Source organism: Pelophylax lessonae, assembly GCF_965119305.1.
Source record: "Pelophylax lessonae genome assembly, chromosome: 8".
NCBI lineage: Eukaryota > Metazoa > Chordata > Amphibia > Anura > Ranidae > Pelophylax > Pelophylax lessonae.
In genome coordinates this window covers 31,064,568-31,088,131 of record NC_138775.1, presented here as the reverse complement: position 1 = coordinate 31,088,131, position 23,564 = coordinate 31,064,568, and the positions used below count along the sequence as shown (strand labels likewise).

Sequence of the window (23,564 nt, the reverse complement as noted above, 5' to 3'; positions counted from 1 at the left end):
GGAGTTTTCGGCAGAACACCGGCACTACCTTTGCCCATTTCATATGCACACTCTGCTTTCCGCTTCGTCGTTTTGCAGTGACTGTGTTTACCATGTAATGGGCATCATCTCTCTAGATGCTGATCAGAAGTACCTATTGATCTGTTTACCATACAGCTGGCTACTCAAAATCAAATCTACAAATGGATACATATGAAAATAAGAAACAGCAACAATTCTTTTAAAGTCCTTAAAAAAACAAAAAACTTTTGAGAATGTTACCGCTATTCAAGATGTGCATCCCTTTGAAGGATCCCACTTGCTGGTAACCAGGCCCCCCAATGCTTTAGCCTCCCAAAAGCCCAGTAGATGGGGCATTCCCTTACAGGCTCACCATGGCAAAATGGTGCTCACCCAAAAAGTCCATCTATGAAGCCCACCACATCCCAATTCCAGGGTTCTCATTTTAGTAGGAAATAAAAGTAGTATCTGATTTAACATTTGTTGCGTTTTCTGCCTCTCATTGAAAATCCACGCCTTGTGAAACTCGCCTTCAATTATACCAGCAAAACAATGCGTGGGCGGTTGGGGACTAGGTGAAGAATTCCCAGACATCTGAGAGTTAATTACAGCAGGCCCCCATAAAAATCCATGGGAGCACAATGAGAAAGGATACAATAGCCACATATTACACTAGAGAGACAACACAAAAAAAAAGGAGAAAAAAAAAAAAACAATCATCAAATTTCTAGGATTCATAATTGAAAGGATCAGTCTCTCCCTGCCATTCTGCATTGATCTCTATTCATTCTCTACACTCTTCTCCCCCCGCAGCTCCAACGCACTAAACACCTATTAAAAAGCTGCTATTTGGCGTTCAATAGCTGGAAAAAAACCGGAAGCTCTGAAAACTGAGAGCCTTCGCTACTTGTCACTTTAGATCAAATATCGATCCCCCCTTCTATCCCCTGCCCCCACCCACCCCTATCATATACCTATAAGTATAATACCATACATTATACCCACCAATAATTTCTATAGATCAGACGCCCACACACGCATGCTACATAATAATGCGTCTTTCTGCATTATCACTTTAACAACGGATTTTATTTGCAATAATGCTGCAATCTTTGTAGCTTGGGCTCTCTCTCTCTCTCCAAGTTAATGGCCAACAATGCAATTAAAATGCTCAATTATACTCTATAAAAGATCATAATAAAATCCGCATCGCCTGAAAGTAGTTCGGCATCCCTGAGCCCATGGAACGCTGCTAACCGAAGAACGATTTAAGGACTAAAAATTTGTCAGCAAACACACCGTGCAAATACATTTTTTATTGGTCTCCGCATTGTTGGTTTATTACTATGGGAGTGGTACAATATTAAGGGGCCTTGCACACCGGTGCGCTTAAAAACGTATTTTTGATGTGCTGATGTGTCGAATATTATCAGCCAAAAAAAAAAAAAAAGGTTTTCAGCGTTGTGCCGAAAGAAAAAAAAAAAAGTAGCCAGATAATGGCTTCAGAAAACTGCGATTTTGCCACGATTTTACCTTGCTTATGGTGTGTTTTTTTAAGGTCATGTGACTCAAAAAAATGCAAAAACATAACAGGGGTGCATTTTTGATGCGTTCTTTCTGTGTTTTCAATGGGGAGGTGCATTTTTCCAAATATGCACCAAAAATGCAGCAAGCACAACACTGCTTTAAAAAAAAGGTGCTGATAATGGCCGACAAATTCATTTAAATTCATGATGTTAATTAAAAAGTATAATATAATACAATTCTTTATAAAAAAAAAAAATTATTTATATATATATAATTTTTTTTTTTTAAACCTTCAATTTCGGCTTCGACCAAGCACATTCTTAATTTTCGGTACTAAAATTTTCATTTTAGTGCACCACTACTTTCAATGCCTTTTTGGTGAGTTTTCTGGATTCCTGACTCCCAGCATGCACCTGTGAATCTTGGACATGTGACTCAAAAAACGCACTACCGATGTGTTTTTTTTTTTTTTTCCTATATTAATCAAATCGGAGGTGCATTTTTGGTCGGCTTTTAAAAAAGAGCAAAGATGCAGCACTTTTCAAAAATGTAGCACAAGTGCAGTGTAGCAATGTAACCCTATGACTATAGGGCAGGGCGAAACGCGTCAGTCGGTATGGCATCCAAACTGGAGACATGTGGGCAGAAGGCATCCTTTGTGTCACGCTGGCTGGTCGGGAGAGTGGCACCTTCTTTCCATTAATTACATATACTGCTCAGGATGGGCACATTGGCGTGCCTGCACCCCTCTATTCCTGCAGATCACAAGAGTTGAGTTCCTGGCTTGAGCAGTGCTCTACGCATAGGTTAAGGATGCAGCACTGTGAATAATCATACAGGATCATTTTCAAGCCCTTTTGTCGCACTGGAAAGGCGCACTTTTTAGTGTGGCAAAAACACACCACTGTGAAAGGGCCATTATGGGTGGTGAACAATTTAAGAGAAAAAGAATGCTTCACCTAGTCTGTGGAGCTGGCTAGGGACAGCAGGCCCACCCCCAGCCTGTGATTGGACAGGGAGGGAGCAGCAATTGTCTGAGCTCATCTCTTCTGCTTTAAGGCTCGTGTCGGAGAGAATTTTTCTTCTTCCTTTGTGCCGCATTGCACATAGAGACTCTTTGTGTAAAATGTAACAGACTTTTATACCATTCTTAAAATGCAACCTATGCATCAAATTTGCATTTCTATGGCAAAACACTGTCACACGGATAAGAAAAGTGTGCGTTCGTCTGATGTGACAGAGGCGGCGAGCGCACAATACGCCGCTGAAAGCTTTCAGCGGAAAAGTTGTTTTAACTGTCAGATGCCGCGGTAAAAGCTGAAAACGGACGGATTCGATGACTGTCATCTCACGTCTATGGGCTGCTTAACAGTCCCAAAAGCTTTCCGCATGTGTGAACAGCAAACACAGCCAATCATTACAAACCGCTAAAGCAAAAGAAAAAAAAAAAAAAGTTTAATTTTTACTTCTCTAAACCAACCAAAAATCAGCTTCCAAAGACATGCCCCATCCTGATGAAGGCCCCTTTCACACGCTCGGACCAATCAGGTCCGCCTGTCCGTTTTTCAGGCAGACATGATCGGGCCACCCATTCCCCTCTATGGGGAGGTGGATGTCAGAGATGTGTCCGCTGACACCCGTCTCTCATTCGATCCAACAAGATCCGCTTAAAACAGCCGGATGGCGATACGTTCGCAATCCGTCCAGTGAGTCGGATCGGATGAAAACGGACATGCTGTCCATTTTCATCCAATCTCCCCATAGAGGAGAGAGGAACTCTGACAGGTCCGTCTTTGCACAGTGAGCGGACCTGTCATCTGCCTGCTCAGCAGGGATCAAGGGAACAATCCCCGCAGAGCTAGAGGAGTCCGCTGAGTGGATCCGCCCCATGTGAAAGGGGCGTGAATATTCCTGACTGCTGCCTGAATCACTTGAAGTGACACTAAACATAATCCCTACTCTCCAAAAATTATCATACACATCCACTACTTAAAGAGGAAGTAAACCCTCCTCTGACACTTTAACCTATAGGTAAGCCTAGGATAAGGCTTACCTATAGGTACTGTAAATATCTCCTAAACATGTATTGTTTAGGAGATATTTACCTTTCATGCAGCCAGTGACGTCACTGGCGCATGCAATCTGAAGGAACGGCCGCTGGTGCAGTTTCTTCAGAGCCCCGTGCCATGACTATCGGCTCCCGCGCGCGTCACTGCGGAGTGACGTCACTGCGGCTCTGGCCGGATGCCGCGATCCCGGAAGACGGGCGACTGGACATACAGGTGAGCGGGCTGCACGGCGGGGGCTCGTTCTAAGGTAAGTATTGCATAATGAGCTAGTATGCGATGCATACTAGCTCATTATGTGTTTCTCTTACAGGTTGCCAAAACAAAAAAAAAGAAAAAAAAGGTTGTACGGGTTTACAACCTCTTTAAAGTGGTTCTAAAAGGCAAAAGGTTTATCTTATTGCATTCTATGCATTAAAATAAAAAACAATGTTGCACGAGAGACTAAGCTGTCCGGGACTCTCCCTCCTGATTGGCTGAGGCAAAGCAGCGGGAACCATTGGCTCCTGCTGCTGTCAATAAGTCAGCCAGCCAATTAGGAGGGAGGGGGCAGGGCAGTGTCTGAATGGACACACGGGGCAGGGCAGTGTCTGAATGGACACACGGAGCAGCGGCTCAGCTTGGGTGTTCCCATAGCAAGCTACTTCAAAAGTGCACAGGGCTCAGTGTAAAAACAAGGTGCAGGATCTACTTTGGCGCATTTGTCTTGCGTAGGGCATCCCATTCAAATCAATGGACTTCCCTATGCTGTCACGTGACAAATGTGCAAAAAACAAAGCACTAAAAAAAAAAAAAATGGACGCAACGCGCAGGTGTGATGTAGCCTCTTAAGCCGGCCATAGATGGATCAAAATTCGGCCTGTTCAGCAGGCACCAGCTGGATTTTGATCCATCTATGGGCAGGCTGGTCGTAATAAAGTCGGTCGATCACCCTCAAGTAATGGTGCCATTAATATCAGATTACGGGGGGCATAATACAAGGAAAGAGAACTGTGAATGCCGGGAGCACTGTGCATCTTCTACCCAGCACTGCTCGGAATAAAAATTCTAAGCCGCAATTCAAAGATCAGGCCAGGACAACAATTTCCATCTGCAGCTTGCGTTCCTAGCGCTTCTCTCAGCTGGGTTAAATGCCAGATCTATATTGAGATTCTGCTTTCCTGCTATGCACAGGCTTCCTGGCGATAAGGAGCGCACATGTGCTGTGGATGCCACAGTCCCACTCCCGGCCCACTGCAGGACGCCTTAACACATTCGGAACACCGAAATGCAACAGCCTTCTGCCAACAAATCTGAACAGTTTACAAAGTCAATTAGCTGAAGAGGATTTCAGTGGGGGGCATCACACCACTAAATTTGTCTCGTCACCATGACTATGAAATCTGTGCTTTGTTTGCACGTGTTACCTTTATGTATACAAAGTAAAAGAATTCCACAAGTAACTACTTTATAAAATGTTCTACTACACAGCAGAGTCACATTTAAAAACATATTTCAATGAAGAAAAAAAAAAAAAACACATCTGAAGTGCAGTTAAACCGAAAATACATTAACATATTGCAGCTTATCAGTCCGTGGATTTGGTGGCTGCATTAGAGATTTGTTTGCTCCTTTATGTTTCTGGTGACCCCACCAGCAACACACTTTCGGTCCTGGGTGACAATGCTCATTTGCTCTACTGCAGTGGTCCTCAACTCCGGTTCTTGGGGCCCACTAACAGGCCAGGTTTGCAAGATAACTAAATTACATCACAGGTGATCTCATTTGCTGCTCAGTGATTGCAGTACTCTAGTCTGCATCCCCCCAAGGTAATACTTAAAATCTGGCCTGTTAGTGGGCCCCGAGGACCGGAGTTGAGGACCACTGCTCTACTGTATCTATGGAGGAGCGTCAAACTATCCCCAGGCCGCCCATTCTTGACGTGAACTACAGAAAGCCTTCCCCTGTCCTCAACCCCCATAACACACCCCTGCATTGGTCCTCAGTAGCAGTGAAAGCTAGCACCCCCCCCCCCCCCCCATCCTCCTTCCTGCATCTGTGGTCATGACAGTCAAAGTGCACGAGTGTGTGAGTGTAGGGAGAGGGGTTATTGACGCCAGTGCTCAGAGTTTTTTTGCATCCACTGACATCAATAGTGGGGGTTACTTTCATTGCCACTGACACCAATGATGGGGGTTATTATTGCATCCACTGACATCAATAGTGGGGGTTACTTTCATTGCCACTGACACCAATGATGGGGGTTATTATTGCATTCACTGACATCAATAGTGGGGGTTCCTTTCATTGCCACTGACACCAATGATGGGGGTTATTATTGCATCCACTGACATCAATAGTGGGGGTTACTTTCATTGCCACTGACACCAATGATGGGGGTTATTATTGCAGTCACTGACATCAATAGTGGGGGTTCTTTTTATTGCCTCTGACACCAATGATGGGAGTTATTATTGCATTCACTGACATCAATAGTGGGGGTTCTTTTTATTGCTACTGACACCAATGATGGGGGTTATTATTGCATTCACTGACATCAATAGTGAGGGTTCCTTTTATTGCCACTGACACCAATGATGGGGGTTATTATTGCAGTCACTGACATCAATAGTGGGGGTTCCTTTTAATGCCACTGACATCAATGATGGGGGTTATTTTTGCATCTAATGACACCAACAATGGAAGTATTATTGCATCTACTGACACCAATGTTTGGCATTATTACCGCATTCATGGACATCAAGGTTGGGGGTTATTGCTGCGTCCACTGACACCAATGCTGGTGGGTATTATTGCCACTGACACGAATGTTGAGGGTTATTACTGCGCCCACTGACAGCAACGATGAGAGTTATTATTGCACCCACTGACACCAACGATGGTGGTTATAACAGCATTCACTGACACAAAGGTTGGGGGCTATTGCTGCATCTACTGACACCAATTGCTGGTGGTTAATATTTTTGCCACTGACACAAATGTTGAGGGTTCTTTTTGCACCCACTGACACCAATGATGAGGGTTATTATTATGTCCAATGATAACACCACTGGGGTTATTATTACATCCAATCATACCAACATTGGGGATTATTATTGCATCCACTGACACCAATGCTAAGGGTTATGTAAATCTTCTGGGTCATTTAGTTGCATGTGTGTAGACACCCGCTTTACAGCAGACATTGAGAGCCACAGAAATCTGGCAGTCAGGAGACTGCAGTGCGCCATGATAAACCTAAAATATTCACTGGACTAAAAAGGAAAATTAAAAAAAAAAAAAGTAACATGTTGCTCTAAACAAAGAAAATGTGTACCATAACCCTACATGTTCTCTTTAGATAAAAGGATGAAATGGCCGCCTAAAAATGACCGCTCAGTCATGTCATAATGTAACTGATGGGCTGAAGGTGATCTGACAACGTGTCCATCTCCAAAGCTTATAGATGACATGAGCTTTTTAAAACGCTTGACCTGGCTATGCCAGCCAACGTAAGAATGGAGATAATGGTTTCAAAGTACTGAGGTGACAGCTTTAACGGGAGATGGCACTTCCTGTGTCACATTACAGCAGAGCTGGTCTCAAATCTGAAAAGGTCCATCAAAAGACCCTTGTTGACTATAGCAAGAAAAAAAAAAGTTATATTTACTACATGCATGCCATGCTATGGATTCCAAGCAACGAGGAGAGGATGCATGCAGATGATGCTGCCAAGGATATGCACACCTGGTTTGCATGGTCAGAAGAGACCATGAAGCCCAACAACATGAAGAGGACTGGCAGGATCACCAGATATTTAAACTCCAGGTCTCACCACAAATTAAGAGCAGCATTATATATCTTTGGAAAATAAGCGCAATGCAAAATGTAAATTTCATTATTTGGGGTAAAATACAGAATATGAACATGCCCATATTAAAATACAGCAACTAGAATGCAGTATACTAGCTGACGTTATTTCCATAGAGCCATGTGCATGTACTCTTGTGTATGGGTCATAAAAATGTATCTTATTGGTTACCAGGATGCAGGCAGCTATTGCCACCTAGAGTCCCTCGCTTCTAGGCTGCAGACAGTCATTTCTGCCTAGCGACCGCTATTGCTAGGATGCAGGAAGCCATTGTTGCCTGGCATATTAAAGCCCCGTACACACGTACCGATTATCGGCCGATTGTAGGCTTGTTAGTATGATGCTTCCGACGGCCGATTGGTCGCCAGTCAGTACAGAATTCGGCCGACAAACAGCAGATTAGCAAGACTGGGCATGCTCAGAAAAGAAAAAAAACACACGGAAAGTTAACCATCACATGACATCACTTCTGCAGTCGGCTGTTGTTGGCCGACAAAATTCGTGTGCAGTCTTTTGCACTTTTCAGCCGACAGGACAGCACCGGACAAAAGACGGCCGATCGTTCGGCCGACATTCGGTACGTGTGTACGGTGCTTAAGTCGCTCGGATGCAGGCAGCTTTTGTTGCCTAGCTCAATCCATTGATAGGACACAGGCAGCAATTGGCGCTTATCTTTTTCGTCGCTAGGATGCAGGCAGCTATTGCTGGCAGTGTCCTACATTGCTAACGCCCCCTAGTGTTTTCCCTTGCTAGGACTGTCGGCCATTGTCGTTTAGCATCTTTTGTTCCTAGGATGTAGGCAGCTCTTGTACCCCAGTAGAGTACACTTGAGCTGCACACATGTAAACATAATTTTTTTTTAAGGATCTGGACGCAGTGCGAGTTTACTTATCTCTATGCAGCTGTGTGAATGGGCCCATAGAAAACAGATAAAAATGCCACGTTTCTTGCCATCGTGTACATGAGCCCTAAAAAGACTGCCATGAAAGCAGGTTACAGAAAAAAAGCCTGAAAAAAGGGAACAAGGGGCCCTGTAGCCAGGGAGCCGTCATGCGCCGACAGGTAGACATAAACAATACAGAATTATTACCACTTGGCCTTGTCGTGCCAGATTCCACACAAAGAGCACAGCGGGCAGGAGAACCACCAAAAGCAGACAACGACAGAATATTTGGGCGTCGAGAACAAAAGGGGAAAAAAAACAGCCAGAATTTTACTCATCTTTCCCCATTTATCAGCAAAAGACTGATAAATGCATTGTTCTCCCGAGCCTACACCTGTCACCGGGAGAATGAAAAGTGACAGGTGCTGGAACGTTCCGCACTCCCCTCATTACATCCCAGATCTGATTAGTGAAAGTACTGCTTGCCAGTCACCGCAAAAAAAAAAAAAAAAAAAAAAATTTCACAGTTTTTTGTTAATATATATGAATACTAAAAAGCCTGTCGGATGTGATGGCTAGGTGAAACTTGCAGCAGTCACATTTAAACAGTTTAAATAAGAAGAAAAGCATTTAAGGAAAAAAAATTAAAATGAAAAAAAGAATGAATATAAAACCGATTTAACCTCTTCTTGTCTAGTTTGCAGATAAAGGTTCCCCCTGAACGATGCTTTGTATTGAGGAAGTGTAAACTACTATTCTCTCATCTGGGCCCGGGCATCACCAGTAACTCCAGGTTCACATCAATCAGCATGGTTTCCGATCCAGGTCAGCTATGACATGGTGATCACGTGGCTTTGTTTAAAAGCAAAGCTATCCAGGTTGATCGTTCCCACACTACTTTTTAAAGCAGAGCTTTCCTCAGTGAGTAGGTCCACTTTATTCAAGGTGCCGCCTTCCTTTATAAGGAATACTATATTTACCTTTCCTCAGCTTCCACCCATGGTACCCAAGTGAGGGTGACGTCATCCTCCTTCTGACCAAATGAGAATGTTGAGTAGCCCAAATCTCACAAAAAGAATCCTACACTATGCTGTAGAGCAGGGGTGTCAAACTCAATCTCATCGAGGGCCGCATCAGCAGTATGGTTGCCGTCAAAGGGCCAGTTGAATCTTGGGTGTGTTGTGCGCAGGGCTCCGGGGTTCGCTGTGCGCAGGGCTCCGGGGTTCGCTGTGCGCAGGGCTCCGGGGTTCGCTGTGCGCAGGGCTCCGGGGTTCGCTGTGCGCAGGGCTCCGGGGTTCGCTGTGCGCAGGGCTCCGGGGGGTTGCTGTGGACAGTGCGCAGGGCTCCGGGGGGGGGGGTGTGCTGTGGACAGAGCGCAGAGCTCCGGGGGTGTGCTGTGGACAGAGCGCAGAGCTCCGGGGGGTGTGCTGTGCACAGAGCGCAGAGCTCCGGGGGGGTGTGCTGTGCACAGAGCGCAGAGCTCCAGGGCGTGCTGTGCACAGAGCGCAGAGCTCCGGGGCGTGCTGTGCACAGAGCGCAGAGCTCCGGGGCGTGCTGTGCACAGAGCGCAGAGCTCCGGGGCGTGCTGTGCACAGAGCGCAGAGCTCCGGGGCGTGCTGTGCACAGAGCGCAGAGCTCCGGGGCGTGCTGTGCACAGAGCGCAGAGCTCCGGGGCGTGCTGTGCACAGAGCGCAGAGCTCCGGGGCGTGCTGTGCACAGAGCGCAGAGCTCCGGGGCGTGCTGTGCACAGAGTGTCGGATTTAGGGGCGCGCTATGCACAGTGTGCAAACCCAATGTATTTTCTCAACATTCCAGCTGCAAAACTTGGTGCGATGGCCACATGAAAAGGCTTAGCGGGCCTGATTTGGCCTACGGACCTTGTGTTTGACATCTGTGTTGCAGAGTTTTCTCGCAAGAATTTGGACTACTTGGCATATCCAAGGATTTGGTTTGCAGGAGGATGACTTCCCTCCCTGCAATAAGCAAGGCCGGGAAAAGTAAGTAAGTATATTATCCATTTTTCCACACATAAGGTAACCTTTAGAACTTTTATGCACCTTTTAGGGAAGGAGGACATTTGGAATAAGTGGACATTGCCTAAGCCTGGATTCACACACGAGCATTAGCAATTCATGCGAATTCCAGGCCTTTTCAGGCTTTAGTTTTAGCCAATGGAAAGCTAGTTACCAGCAGGAAAAGCCAGTAGTTAGAGCAGTTACAAGACATTTCAGAAGCTCATTAAACCAAAAATATAAAGGCATTATCCTGGGGTTGGGGGATTTTTCTACCCTTTTCTAATAAAGGGTTGGCCGTAAATTCCACTTGTATGGCAAAAAAGTTGAGGGAATAATTTTATTATGGCATATACAGTAAATACATTTCAGATTTAGGGAACATGCACAAAGCAAAACCAAAGCTGAATTTAAAAAAAGGCAAAAAGACGACCAAAGTCCATCCAAGTCAAAGCCACCATGGAAAAATGGTGGAAACACAGACAGATGCCTTTACATAAAACATTATATACTAGAAAGGAGACTATACTGCCCACTGTACACGTTACAAGGAAATATGAAAGGAGTCTCAGACATCACCAAAGCCATTGTCAACAAAATGGCTGCAGCTAGACACTGTAATGCAAGCCTCAGGTGCTTGAAATAACCTCAAACAGCAGCACAAAAGACCACTTTGCATAAGGCCAAACTGCAACAAAGATGCAAATTCTGGATTTTCATGAGACCAATCTGTTCAGCTGTGAGCAGTGGCCTTTGTCAAGAGCCACCACACACGATCCACAACAGGCCACTCATTGCCGCAACAGTGTCCTAAAAAACAGCAATAGGTATGTTGCATCAAAACCACCGAGTCATCCAATATGGCCGTACCTTTTTCATCCTGCCGCTGCGGGTGCCAGCAAACACGACCGTGTGTCCACGATAATCATAGGCGGCTACTGAAGTCATACCATCCTCCTTATCGATGAAAAGCGGGGTTCCTTCAATGGTGACAGTCCCTCCTAGAGGCTGATTAAAGTCCTGACCGCAGAAGTTATCGTCAATCTGCAGGGGCTGCAAGACAAAAAGGAAAATGAAGACAATAAAGCACAGATATATATATCTTTTTTAAACTTTTGAGCTGTTGCTTAGATACAGCATGGCCTCTGACCACTCAGATTGCTGGCTGCTTTATCCCCTATGGAATACAAGGACCAAGGGGCACCATGATAAAAATATAAGATGTAGAAAACTGCCTAGTAGTCTGGCCCATAGCAACCCGATTCCATCACTGTTTAAAAGTGAGTTGTGGGAAAAAAAAAAAAAAGGAGTAAATATCGAGTAATTAACACGGTTGGTATTGAAAACTCAGATAGCAGTTTTTTCCAACACATTTTTATACAGGAGGTGACAAAGAATTGAACCTGAATATTGGAAAAAAAATTATATTATTATATATTATATATATATATATATTATATATATATATATATATATATATATATATATATATATATATATATATATATATATATAGGACACTAGGGGCTCCTAAAGAAATTGCCAACTTCTGCCTCTCATATAAGAATCCACTGACACCAATAATATTTTAAGCCATATGTAGGGAGCATTCTTCCCCCAAACACCAATGTAAGGACTGTTCTTCCACTGATCACCAATATAAGGGCCATTCCACCAACTGACTCCCAATGTAAGGAGCATTCTTCCAATTGACCACCAACGTAAGGAACATTCTCCCCACTAACCACCAACGTAAGGAACATTCTCCCCACTACCACCAACGTAAGGAACATTCTCCCCACTACCACCAATGTAAGGAACATTCTCCCCACTAACCACCAATGTAAGGAACATTCTCCCCACTAACCACCAATGTAAGGAACATTCTCCCCACTAACCACCAATGTAAGGAACATTCTCCCCACTAACCACCAACGTAAGGAACATTCTCCCCACTACCACCAACGTAAGGAACATTCTCCCCACTAACCACCAACGTAAGGAGCTTTCTCCCCACTGACCACCAATTTAAGCAGCTGCAACTTCATTCGATTTCTCTGTAGTGTCACATTGATGCATTTTGACAAGTTTTTGCAACTGCTCCATGGTTGTTAAAGGGCAACCGCCTGCATCCCAACACCAGTGACTCTTCTCAGCTGACAGAGTGTACACAAAGGAGCCATCTTCGGGTCCTGTATGTGGATTTTAGGGGGATCCAAATGGCAAAAAAAAAAAAATGCGGTCCCCATAAAATCCACCAGAGAACCTTTGTTATCTTTTTTTTTTTTTGGCGGGGGGGGTCTTTTCTTTTATTGGTGTGATGTCCTAGTTAAAGTACATACCAGACCCGAATGGGGGGGGGCCTTACATTTTTCTTTTTTTTTGTTTAAGGTCGTTTACATTCTGGTGTCAGCCGGGAATGTTGGGCAACAGGTGGTCAGTTAAGTCTCCAATACTTATATTATATTCCTGTGCATACTACCTAACAGATAGAAAGAACTTTGATTATTATTTCTTTAGGAGTTTTCATACATATAAATACACACACACACACTAATATATATATATATATATATATATATATATATATATATATATATATATACATATACACACAAAATATATATATATATATACATATACACACACATATACATATATATACACACACACATACGCACACACATACACACACACACACAGCGCCGGCCCAAAAAAAAAAAAAAAAAGTCACCACCTGGAATTAACTAAGCAACTAATTAAACTAAGCATGCAGTAACGATCCTATTGGATAGTTACTGCATGCGCCCAAAGAATGAGGTCAGCTGACTACCTGAATATACTGAATGACCAGGTTATTCCATCAATGGATTTTTCTTCTTCCCTGATGGCACAGGCATATTCCAAGATGAGAATGTCAGGATTCATCGGGCTCAAATTGTGAAAGAGGGGGGTTCAGGGGACATGAGACATTGTCAACCATCTCTTGTATCATGTTTGCAGTCTCGGACCATCTCTTGTATCATGTTTGCAGTCTCTGACCATCTCCTGTATTATATCCACAGTCTCTGACCATCTCTTGTATCATGTTTGTAGTCTCTGACCATCTCCTGTATTATAACTACAGTCTCTGACCATCTCTTGTATCATGTTTGTAGTCTCTGACCATCTCCTGTATTATATCCACAGTCTCTGACCATCTCTTGTATCATGTTTGTAGTCTCTGACCATCTCCTGCATTATATACACAGTCTCTGACCATCTCTTGTAACATGTTTGCAGTCTCTGACCATCTCCTGTATTATATCCACAGTCTCTGACCATTTCTTGTAACATGTCTGCAGTCTTTGACCATGTCCTGTTTCATGTCCACAGTGTCTGACCACAGCCTGTATTATATCCACAGTCTCTGACCCTCTCTTGTATAATGTCTGTAGTCTTTTACCATCTCTTGTATTATATCCACAGTCTCTGACAATCTCCTGTTTGATGTTGGCAGGCTCTGACCTTCCCTTGTTTAATGTCCAAAGTCGCTGACTATACCCTGTTGTGTGTCTGCTGTCTCCAACACTGAATATTCACTGAATTTTAATTGTGGCCCTTTGGTAATGTTTGGGCCCCATATGAAGAAAAGTTGACCACCATTGACCTAAGGGCCATCCCTTAGGGTTAACCCCCCCCCCCATCCCCCATATCAGTACTGACCATGGAAACATACAGCACAGGTGCAGGTTGTTCTACAGTCTAGGCTGCCATTCACATAGGCGCAATTATCAGGTCAAATCGCATGACAAATCACAGCCTATGGCCAGCAATGGTACTCTTTGTAAAGTTTGCGTCGCACCAATTTCCAAAAGTAGTGCCTGCACTACTATTGGCGACTTTGGGGGCAACCTCAATAGACATCTGTGCAAGAACCCGCAAAGAAGTCGGACTCAACCGCAGCTTTGAAATCATGCGAGTTCAGATGAAGTCGCACAATTTCAAAGCCGCGTTCAATGTGAACGGGGGCTCAAACTAGGATGTTTCCCCAGATGGATTTGGTTAAGCACAACCTGCTGTGAACAGGCATGTCCAGGCAAAGATTTTGAATCTCTAGTTGTAGATATGATTTCCTGCGTCCAACAGCATTTTGTTACTACCTCCCGCCTTTCTGAAGACGGCTTTAATAAAATAAATAAAGAGAGAGGATTGCGTGCTTTTTCACAAGATGACAAGCAGTTCAGAAACTAGAACTGAAAACCCGCCTGTAGCAATATGGCTGACCTTATGAAAAGCCACAGGCTCCATAGGGAACGTTCTAAACAATGCTCCCCGGTAAAAATAATAGGGAAAATATTTCAAGCACTAATTATTTGTAAAATAATAACCTGCACTTTGAAAAACAATATATCCTTACTTAAAGGCTGCAAGGAAAGGATGCAGCGAGGCGTTGCAGATGCAGGGTGTGTTCTCCGGGAGTGTCAGTAGGGAGTGTGAACACGGCAGGTGGCAAGGTTAAGAAACAAAAGGGAAAACTATTTCGAGGCTTTCAGAAAAGAACACCAGGCCTCTGGCTCCTTCTGATTAGGTTAGGTTGACATACAGAAGACATGAGGTCTCACTGACGCAAGTCAGAGAAAACCATTTTCATTTCTTTTTTTTCTTTGCACTTTGCACGGGTGAATATTTATGTCGTCTTCAAAAAAAATAAAGAGCTGCACTTGCTGTCATGTCAAGGCAGCAGAAGAGTGTCAGCAAAACCCAAGGCGTATACTTATCATCCTCGTACACAGTCTCAACCGTTCAAACGCCATTTACAAAAATCACATTGTTCCATGCTGTTCAGCTCGGTCCTGGAGGGCCTATTTTATGCAGAATTGAAGGAATAATAAGGACTTGAGCAAAAATGTGTGTTTAAGTAAACTTTTTGGGGTTGAGCTACTCAAAAATGCATGGTACAAAATCTGGTGCAGCTCTTCATAGAAACCAATTGGCTTTCAGTTGTTTTTCATAGCTTAACCGCTTCCGGCCCGCCCACCGCCAATTTACTGCGGAAGGCCGGTGTAACGTTAGAAAACCATACCTCGTTAGAATTCCATACCTTCGTCACTTCCTGTCAGAAACATCTGAGCAGCGTAGCAGTGCGCATGCTCAGAGCACCGGATACATCATTGAACAGCAGAGAAGTTGACAAGTGCGCATGCTCGGAGGGTATGAAAATATTACGGTAGTGTGTGTAATGTTATACTTGCGGCGGTTACATTAAAACAGTTCGGCTGCAACATGAGTCATCTCCGCTCCTACCCGTCACTTCCCTGATGTTGGCTACTAAATATAAAAGCGGCGGCGGGTGTATGAAATCTAAATGATGGAGATGTCGGCTCCGTGATCCGCTTTTATATTTATTAGCCGAGATCATGGAAGTGAGAGGGATAGGAGCGGAGATGACTCATGTTGCAGAGGAGCTGTTTTAATGTAACGGCGGCAAGTGTAACATTACATCACTACTGTGATAAATCCATACCCTCCGTAGCTGCACCGGAAGTGACGAGGGTATGGTTTTTTCACGGAACACCGGCCCTCCTGCGTGAGACTACGTAGGTTTACATTGGTCCCGCGCCTTCAGCTATGGGGCGAGCGCCCGCACCCACTCATCAGCGGGGAAGCCGATTGCACGGGGCAGGCGGCTCCGATTGCCGCCTGACACCCGCGATTGTTCCCTGCTGAGAGAGAAGAACGGTCGGCTGTTGTAAACACAGTTGACTGTTCTTCTCCCTAACATGATCACAGAGCTCATGTGATCCTTCTATATAGGACCAGATGTCTCTGATCCTTTCACAAGCCCAACCCCCATACAGTTAGAATCACACCCCTAGGTACACATTTACCCCTTGATCACCCACAGAGTTAACCCCTTCCCTGCCAGTGTCATTATTACAGTAAAAGTGCATATTTTAGCACTGATTACAGTAGCGGCAGGGAAATGTTCCAATCAAGAAAGCATAGGGTTTGCAACTACTCTGGACATCTTCCCCCATGTGGGCACGAGACGGCGCTGTCAGTTTCGGCTGAAACCTGCTTCATTACACCCAGTTGGAATAGGAGTGCTCCCGGTTGGGCCATCTCCCACAGGGTTTGTTGCAAACTGTTTTTATTTAAATACAAGTTCTTTGTATTGCACTCAGACTGTGCGTGTTATTGCTGCACCCCACCTACAAGTTAGTTATCATAGGCGTTAGACGATGATGGAAGGGGACAGCTATGGGTTAACTAGGGCTAGAAGGATTAGAGAAAAAAAAAAAATCTGGTTAATAAATCCAGCCATTTTAAAAGGTTTATTTTTAATACAGCAGTGCATAGAGCAAAGGCAATGTACCAAGGGGAAAAAAAAAACCACCAACTAGATTCCAATTTAGCAGCATCCAATCATTGAATAAGGATCGCCAACTGATTACTATGGGATATTGCACTTGTCCATTTACTCTGCTTCCCCACATACAGACCCATAAGGGTTAAATCTAGCTGGCTTCATTGTCCCTTAATTCCGCTGGAGGAGCCGTTCCAGCTCTCCCCAGCTGCTACGCCAGCGGGCTTGGCTAATATTTATCATGGCTGCCACTGCTCGGGCCCCATCCTTTCCAGACATTTTGTCGGTTGATACAGAGGCCTAACAGGCAGGTGCGGTCTCCGCTAGAGGAGCCGAGTGTTGGGGGGGGGGGGGGGGGGAGAATGAGTCAGTCTGCTTGCAAAAGAGCAATTAAATAAAAATATTTAGTATTATCATATCTCTTGCAAGCGGAAAGGTTATAATGCATATTTGTGGATCCAGGCTGTGAACACAATAAAAGCGTTGATAATGATGTACTCCGGCCAAAGGGAGGAATGCAATGTTTGCTGCCAACAAGGAAAGCAATGCCATATTATGAGATGCCAGAAAAGAGCCTAGCCCTGCGTGAGCAGGAAATGGTTAAAGCCCAACTCCAGCCCAAAACACATTTGGTTTAGGTTTGGAGTGAAGGAAAGGAAAGAACCCGGACCACGGTTTTTATAGCAGTCCCTGTTTGGTAGACTTTTCTCGTAGGGACAGGAAATGACAAAAATGGTGACCACCAATCTATCCATGTAGATCTAGCCACACACGTTACAATGGGATTGTACAATTAACCAGCAACCATCACCATGGAAGAGTCTGTTTGGGTAGGCCCTCACTACACAGTTGTTGGTGAGACTAAAAGATATGGTGCAACGTGTGGCCAACTTAAAGCGTTATCAAACTTTAATTAGGAACACAAATCTAGCAGCATAAATCTACTTTATTTCTTGCTGCCATCTTTATTGTTGCAGGATGTCTGTCTGCAAACTGGTCCATTGAATTTTTTCTATCCCGCATTTCCAGCTTTGAGATGGCTACGCTGCCTTGCAAGGACCCATGGAGCTCCAGGATAGCTACGGTAACATGCCTTCTCCCAACTGGGACTACACTAATTTGACATACCCAGGTAGTTCATTACATTTTCTTTCTTCTGAATTTTCACTTTTAAGAGTGGTTACGCTGCCTTGCAAGGAACCCTGGAGGCCAACCGTAGCCACCCCAAAATGCGTTCTGAATAGGACTACACCTGCTGTGTACCTACACTACACAAACACAAGCAGCCCCAAAGCCCTACATTTCTGGACACTCCCATGCTCCGCCTTCATTGGCTTTAGAGTGACAGTAGTTTCAGAGACACCACTGTGCCCTGCCATGTAACCAGGTCAGGTGACCTTTAAGTGATATCAACAATGCTCGCCCCCGACTTGAGATTCAGAGGAACAGACTCAGGGAAGGGGGAACATTGGAAAGCGGAGCGTTGGTGAAGTGAGTGTTTGGGGATAAGTTGATAAATATTTAATAGCAGCGTCTCTAAACTTTTCCGTAAGAGGGTCACATTATAAATTTTACAAATATTCGCAGGTTGTAAAAACCCCATCAGGGTCCCCCTTTACTTCAGGGTCCCCTTCAAATCAGGCATTACATCAGGGTCGCTGCCAAAAGATCAGGGCTTACGTCAAAGTCCCCCCCCCCCTTTACATGAGTGTTCCCATCAAAGTCCCCATCCCTTACATCAGGGTTGCTATACAAGTCCCCCCTTATATCAGGGTTGCCATCAAAGTCCCCCTTACATCAGGGTTCCCATCAAAGTCCCCATCCCTTACATCAGGGTTGCTATACAAGTCCCCCCTTATATCAGGGTTGCCATCAAAGTCTCCCCCCCCTTACAGCAGGGTAGCCATCAAAGTCCCCCTTACATCAGGGTTCCCATCAAAGTCTGCCACAGAGTCCCCTCTCACATGAGTCCCCCGTTACATGAGGTGGTTGAAGCATGGACCAGAGGCAGGCTTGCTGACTCTTAAGCCTCGTACACACGCACCGATTATCGGCCGACTTTTGACCAGTGTTGTTGTGTTGGTTGGAATGTGCTCTAGACTGCACACAAATTTTCTCGGCCAACAAAAATCTACTTCAGAAGTGATGTCATGTGATGGTTTACTTTCCGTGTGTTTTTTCATCTCTGAGCATGCCCAGTCTTGCTCATCCGATTTTTGTCTGCCGAAATCTGTACTGACTAACGGAAAATTGGCCGTTGTGGTGACGGCCAACAAAAATTTTATAGCCTGCACACCAGATTTTTTTCGGCCGAAAAGTCGGAGTCGGTTGTCGGAAGCATCATACTAACAAGCCGAAAATTGGCAGATCGGACGTTGGCCGAAAATTCATGGCCAACTATCGACGCGTGAGTACCAGTGTTAATTTTGGCAGCAAATTTCAATTTAGTTTTAGTTATAGTCTTTTGACTAAAATGCCATTTTAGTTTTAGTCGCATTTTAGTCTTAAGACTAAAATGCCATTTTAGTTTTAGTCGTATTTTAGTCATCTGAATTGTGTTAGTCGACGAAAACGTTTTAGTCGGTTTTAGTCTACGAAATTAACACTGGTGAGTATGAGGCATAATCCTCATCGAGTCACATTACGGACAAGTCACTGACCCTAGCAGTGGGCTGGTTAAAATCTTGTTGCGGACCAGAAGTGACCCGCAGGCCACTGTTTGCAGATTGCTGCTGTAAAATGAAAAACTTAAAATGGTGAACCTAAAGGAAAAATGAACTTTGCTGTTAGGGTTTACTGCTAATTTGAAAAATGGAGGCACCATCCATGAAAGCTGGTTGGCCTACCCTACAAATACATATACAAACATATACTTACAGGTTTACTCTTTAAAATGGCTGCTAGTAGGCTCTACCAAGTGATTCAAAAAAGAGCCCCAAGTCTCCAAGAGAAATAGTAGGCCTCATCCAAATGTGCACTTAGCATATAGTATGGCTGCCCTTATGTGATACAATAAATTGGTGCGGCTGTTGGATTTTTATGATGTCCTCACTTTGCATTACAGACAGGGAGGCGGGATTGGCACGCTGCAGCCTGCCTGGCATGGTGCCCTAGATCCATCTCACCATTAGGAGCTCTGCTGACTGTATTAATATTAGGACACAAGCAAGTGAGGTGGGGATGCCGTCTCCAGACTGAGTGTCATAAATTAACGTTACCTCACCAGAATGACCCCAGCGAGATCTAAGGAATTCAGCTAGGATGTCTTCTGCATGAGAGACAAAGCTCAAGTCAAAGCGTGGAGAATTTGAGATGTAAACATATGTCTATGAGGGCTGATCACAAATGCCATATGAGAATGACTGAAGAACATTCTGTACCGTACAATAGGGCGGCCATTTTGAAAGACTAACCATTGTCCAGTGAAGCTCTTCTCAATGCAACCAGATTCTTCCATTACACCTTAGCCATTTAAAAGTAAACCGCATGACATGATAACATTCAATACTACTGGCCTGGACAAATCAAAATTACTTTTGGTCTGTCCATTTTTCTTTCCACTTTCTCTATCTGAAATTGCACTGCCTGATAAAATGTTGGCCTTGAAGCAGCAGCCTGCTTGCCACACCATTCTGCTTCAGCCTCCAATCACACTTGAGCGCTGTTTATTTAGATGACCTTAAGGCTTTCTTGTGCATTTTTAGAGTGTTGTGCGGTACTGAAGCTAGTTTTGGAGGGATCACATGTTTTTGGCCCCATAGAGTCATTACATGAGCAAAAAAACACTTCTAACATGCATGTTCACGTTTTGTGCACTCCCGTTAAAAGTCCATGGGGCCAAAAAGACCAGATTCTGCATGATAAAAAAATGCATGTACTTTTTTGATTGACAGGCATTGAGCTACCAGCGACTGAGCCCCTGGGCCCAACCTGTGGCCCTTTGGTATATGATGTGAGGCCCTTGGACCTCAGTAGTTTTGATTCCTCTATTAGGTTTGCAGTTTCTGATAGTCCTCTCAAGCACTACTTATATTGAACATTATGTGCGGCCCGTTGGTGATGACAGGGACCGCATCTGAGGCCCTCTTTAGCTTATAACAACCACTGGATTAAGTGCTCAGATATCAACATACATCAGTTAAGACAATGGAACTCTTGATGTTGAGCAGGATATTGAGCTCAGGTGTGAATGGGGCTCAGGCTAACCCTGACTGTACTTCTACAAACAGAAAATTTTGTAAGAAAAAAAAAAAAAGATATGCCGACTAAATTCGGTAACTGGAATGTTTTGCCTTGACATTTCCCATCATCCCACACTGCTTGTTGTAAGGTCAAGTTCTACTTATTATTTGCTGAATGCTGATCTTTAAAGTGAAAACGACCACATATATTATACCTTTATTCCAGTCTATAATGCGCTTTTATAGGTAAACCCTGACAAAGGGGGCAAACTCTGGCCCCAAAAACATGTTGGCTCTCTTATAATATAAAGGCATCCTACCTAATCCAACATTGGAATAAATTGGTATCATCTGGGAATATTAGCGCATGGTGTGGCGTTTCAATTGCTGATACATTTAAGCCTCGTACACATGTAACGATTTTCCGCTGACCGGTCATCCGTCTTTTGTCCAGAGTGGTGTCTGTTGGTTGGAATGTGCCTAGACTGCACACAAATTTTCCCACACGACAGAAGTAATGTCATGTGTTGGATTGCTTTCTTTGTGTTTTTTCTTCTCTGAGCATGCCCAGTCTTGCTCATAAGATTTTTCCCCATCGAAATCTGTACTGACTGCACGAAAATCGGACGTGTTTTGACGGCGGACAAAAATTTTATAGCCTGCACACCAGGATTTTTTCGGTCGAAAAGTCGGAGTCGGTTGTCGGAAGCATCATACTAATGAGCCGAAAATCGGCAGATCGGTCGTTGGACGAAAATTCCCGGCCGAATTTCGACACGTGTGTACGGGGCTTTAGGTTTAGTCTATTGTATGTATCCCCATTGGGAGGATATAACCTATCTGTCCTGTGAACCACTGTCGCCAGGACAGGAAGTGTGGAGAATTCAAAATTTCACAGTTGTCACCAAAACTGGAGTAGAGAAAATCTTCCATTGGGTCAATCAGATATCTCCATCACTCACCAAACCGGAATTGAACTGTATGCTGGATGCAACAAGAAAGACGTATGGCGCCAGCACACCAGACATCATACAGAGTCCTTTACTTTATTAATGCATCATTGCAAAGTCACAATTCAGCGCAACATTTTGGAACTATGGTGGATTCCTTCATCAAGACAAAGTGTCTTGTTTTACTTTGCCTTGATGAAGGAATCTACCACAGTTCCTGAAATATTGTGTTGAATTGTGATTGGGCAGCGGCACATTCATAAAGAAAGGAGTTCTGCTTGTAGAGATTGTTGTGCTGGCGGCATATGCTTTACTTGTTGATCATGGTGTCATCCATTGGTTGCCACAGTACTCAATATGCAATTCCTACTACGGTTTGGTGAGCAATGGTAATATACATTATATTACCAAAAGTATTGGGACACCTGCTTTTACACACACACATGAACTTTAATGGCATCCCAGTCTTAAGCCCCGTACACACGCGTCGAAAATTGGCAGGGAATTTTTGGCCAACGTCCGATCTGGCGATTTTCGGCTTGTTATTATGATGCTTCCGACAACCAACTCCGACTTTTCGGCCGAAAAAAATCTGGTGTGCAGACTATAAAATTTTTGTTGGCCGTCAACACAATGGCCGATTTTCGTGCAGTCAGTACAGATTTCAACAGGGAAAAATCTGATGAGCAAGTCTGGGCATGCTCATTGAAGAAAAAACACAAAGAAAACAAACCAACACATGACATCACTTCTGAAGTAGAATTTTGTTGGCCGAGAAAATGTGTGCGCGGTCTAGGCACATTCCAACCAACAAAACACAACTTGGACAAAAGTCGGACGATCGGTCAGTCGATAATCGTTGCGTGTGTACGAGGCTTTAGTCCGTAGGGTTCAATATTGAGTTGGCTATAACAGCTTCAACTCTTCTGGGAAGGCTGTCCACAAGGTTAAGGAGTGTCTTTAGGAATGTTTGACCATTCTTCTAGAAGCGCATTTGTGAGGTCAGGCACTGATGTGGACGAGGAGGCCTGGCTTGCAGTCTGCACTGTAATTCGTCCCCAAGGTGTTCTATCCAATTGAGGTCAGGACTCTGTGCAGGACTGTCAAGTTCCTCCACCCCAAACTCGCTCATCCATGTCCTTCTAGACCTTGCTTTGTGCACTGGTGCGTAGTCATGTTGGAACAGAAAGTGGCCACCCCCAAACTGTTCCCACAAAGTTGGGAGCATGAAATCGTCCAAAATGTCTTGGTATGCTGACGCCTTACTTCCTAGTGCCTAGTTCCCTTCACTGGAACTAAGGGGCCAAACCCAACCTCTGAAAAACAACCCCACATCATAATCCCCCCCCATATCTGAATGATTTGTACCAGTGCACAAAGCAGTGTCCATAAAAACATAGATGATAGAGTTTGGAGTGGAGGAACTTGATTGGCCTGAGTCCTGACCTCAACCTGATAGAACACCTTTGGGATGAATTAGAGCAGGGACTGCGAGCCAGGCCTTCCTATTCAACATCAGTGCCTGACCTCACAAATGCGCTTCCTGGAAAAATGGTCAAACATTCCCATAGACACACTCCTAAACCTTGTGGACAGCTGTTCCAGATAAATTGAAGCTGGTATAGCTGCAAAGGGTGGGCCAACTCAATACTAATCTCCCAATCGGAACCCATGTTCTAGTTGCAGCTATCAGAAGATAATAAAAAACCTGCAGAGATTCCAACTGATCCAAAATCTATACAAATC

At 44.3% G+C, this 23,564-nt stretch overlaps 1 protein-coding gene across 3 annotated transcripts in view; it reads right to left on the bottom strand.

The window, feature by feature from the left end:
• The window catches only part of PLXNA1 (plexin A1), a 531,430-nt gene that overhangs the window by 413,916 nt on the left and 93,950 nt on the right, over positions 1 to 23,564 (bottom strand). For all 3 annotated transcript variants that reach the window (XM_082265085.1, XM_082265087.1, XM_082265086.1), the window contains exon 3: positions 11,209 to 11,391. In XM_082265085.1, coding sequence (XP_082121211.1) covers positions 11,209 to 11,391 — 183 coding nt within the window. The remainder of the gene's footprint in view (positions 1 to 11,208; positions 11,392 to 23,564) is intronic.